The following is a 2948-nucleotide window of genomic DNA, read 5'->3' as shown; positions in this document are numbered from 1 at the left end:
TTATGAATTAAGAAATGACGTTAACACACAGGCTGCCAAGAATGAGAATGGAAAGATATATTGTGATATAAAAGCAGGATTCTACACACTTTTTATCTACACCGACATCATAGAACATCAGCGTGTAGGTGACAGCTTTGTACCATTGCTGTTCGCTGTCGATATTACGGGTGGAAATAACGAAATTATTACGCATCGTTATATCAATCCAGACTATGTAAATGTCAGTAAACATCATTTTGACCGTGTTACAATTGAGATAAAGAACGACCAGGATAAAAACGTGGCATTTAAGTACGGCAAGGTGATCATTAAGCTACACTTTAGGCCACGTAAAAAAGAGTTGTTCTAAAAAAGATAAAATGGTTGCAATGAAAGTTTATGGTGACCCCGACATATACAGCAATTATTACAGAACACAAACCGGAAATGGCCTACCTGGTTTTCATGGTAGTTCATACATGTATGGCGGTGGAATAGGTGGTGTGTTTAGGAACTTATTCAGGATGGCAGTACCTTTGTTTAGGCGTGGGTTTGAAATTGTAAAACCACATATGAAAACAGCAGCACAGGGCATAGCAAAGGATGTGGTGAACCGTGTGTCCTCAGCTGTTATGAATAAAATGAATAACGGTCCACAAGAGGGAACTGGCATTGTGTATATTGCTAACAAGAGAAAACCAAAAAGAAAGCATGATATTGCTTTTCCACCAACGTTACCACAACACATAATTAAAAACCGTGCACGCAACAGCAGAAAGAGACATAGGCCACCAAAGTGTTCACCAGGTGACATCTTCTAATAATCACACAGTTGTCATTTAAAAAAAAAAAAAAGCTATGGCGTTTATTCATAATGGATCCTTAGAATGTGCCAAGTCAGAATTGGATATTTTTCAAATACAACCTACATAGACTAGTATAGAAAAATCACTCTATGTGGAAATACAACCCCTGACAGCAATTATTGAAAATGCACCTTTAGAGTTCTATATAGCTGGAAGTGGAGATCATTATTTGGATCTGAACAACACCCTTTTGTTCATAACATGCAAAATTGTTAAACAAGACAATACACCACCTCCTGAGGGGGCCCGAGTCAGCCTCATCAACTATCCACTGTCCACACTGTTTAATCAAGTGGATGTCACATTAGGAGACAGACTTGTATCACAATCAAATAATCTTTACGCTTACCGTGGGTACATTGAAACAATTCTTAATTATAGTGCTGATACACTATCAACGCAATTCACAGGTGGACTGTTTTATAAAGATACAGCGGGGCACCATGAAACGCGTGTCTTGGGTGGAGACAATCAAGGTTTCAACAAAAGAGCACACATGTTAGAAAGGGGTAAAATAGGTCATCTTCACAGTGACCTGTTTTTCCAAGAAAAGTTAATGTTAAACGGAATTGATTTGAAAATAAAACTTACTAGAAATAAAGATGCATTTTGTCTTATGTCTGCAGAAGCAGAACAGTATAAAGTACAAATCTTGAATGCATCACTTTTTGTCAAAAGAGTGCAAACATCACCAGCAGTGCGAATAGGTCATGCGCAAGGCCTGCTAACAGCAAATGCAAAATATGCTCTGGATAGAGTCGGACTGAAAGTGTATTCTATCGCTGCAGGTAGCCGTGTATGTAATCAAGAAAACTTATTTCTGGGACAATTACCAAAGCTTGTGGTTATAGGATTTGTAGACAATGATGCCTTCTCAGGAGCTTATGACAAGAATCCACTATGTTTCAAACACAACCATGTAAATTTTGCTGCACTCTATCTGGATGGTGAGCAAATACCAACAAAGCCATTTCAACCAGATTTTGAAAATGGAAATGCAATACGTGAATATATTTCTCTAGTGAACATTGCAGTAAAGCAGAATTGTGGCTCTGCAATCCTAATTAACAGAGATGAATATATAAATGGATACACACTTTTTGCCTTTGATCTCACACCCGATGGAGAAAGCGGTTCTCATTACTCTCTTATACGTAGCGGTAATCTCAGACTTGAAATTCGATTTTCAAGAGCACTTGAGAGAACTGTTAACATGATTGTATACAGTGTTTTTGACAACATTATTGAAATCAATCAAAGACTAGAAGTTTTGTATGATTATTTATAAAGAAAAAGAAAAAAATGAATACATTGGAAATAAATAGAATTTTAGCAGCTGATCCATATGCACGTTCTGCTTTTGTTGGCGTATTTCCATGTGATTTACTGCCAAAGCAGAAATTAACAAACTATCCTGCATGTTTTATTATTAACACTGACCCCCATACAAATGCTGGCGAACATTGGGTTTCCATTTTTTTTTATGATAAGAGGACTGGCTATTTCTTTGACTCTTACGGTATACCACCAGGAGACCCCATATTTCCTAAATCATTTTTAATTTTCTTAAAAAGGAATGCAAAGCGTATAGTATTTCAGAATAAACAGTTACAAGATATGTTTTCTATTGTATGTGGTGAATATTGTATATTTTTTATACATTGTATGGCTAAAGGAATGAGTTTTAATAAAGTGTTGAGCTACTTTTCATCAGATTTAAAAAAAAAAATATGATAAAATAGTGTCTTATTTTTTAAGGGATTGTAAACAAATATGGCGTATAAGAAATATATGTAATGAACATGTCCAGACATGTAGACCTTGCTGTAACCAGACGTAAACACTCACGTGATCAAAGCTGTTACATTAAATATTTTCTTTTTATTGTATTGTTTATAATAATCATTTAATAAAAATTGTTAAACATACATTTATTGCTATTCTTATTTATTTCTCAAATTATAATTAAATAAAATTAATATAATATTCAAGAATAAAGAAAAGTAAAAAAAAAAGAAAAAAAAAAGCCCCCTCCCTTTGAGAGGTCTGGGGGTTGGGTTAAGACTTGTGACACATCATGGGGGCTAGGTCTATATAAGC

At 35.2% G+C, this 2948-nt stretch overlaps 1 protein-coding gene across 1 annotated transcript; it reads left to right on the top strand.

The window, feature by feature from the left end:
• Positions 1-506: 506 nt before the first annotated feature.
• LOC128647356 (uncharacterized protein F54H12.2-like) lies at positions 507-2136 on the top strand. The gene is made up of 2 exons (XM_053700140.1): positions 507-789; positions 962-2136. The coding sequence occupies exons 1-2, from the start codon at positions 507-509 to the stop codon at positions 2134-2136; spliced, it is 1458 nt and encodes a 485-aa protein (XP_053556115.1).
• The last annotated feature ends 812 nt before the right edge of the window (positions 2137-2948 follow it).

The sequence above is a fragment of the Bombina bombina genome, chromosome 2 (assembly GCF_027579735.1).
Source record: "Bombina bombina isolate aBomBom1 chromosome 2, aBomBom1.pri, whole genome shotgun sequence".
In the NCBI taxonomy this organism is placed as follows: Eukaryota; Metazoa; Chordata; class Amphibia; order Anura; family Bombinatoridae; genus Bombina; species Bombina bombina.
The sequence above is the reverse complement of the archived record's forward strand: the minus strand, read 5'-3'. Positions and strand labels throughout refer to the sequence as shown.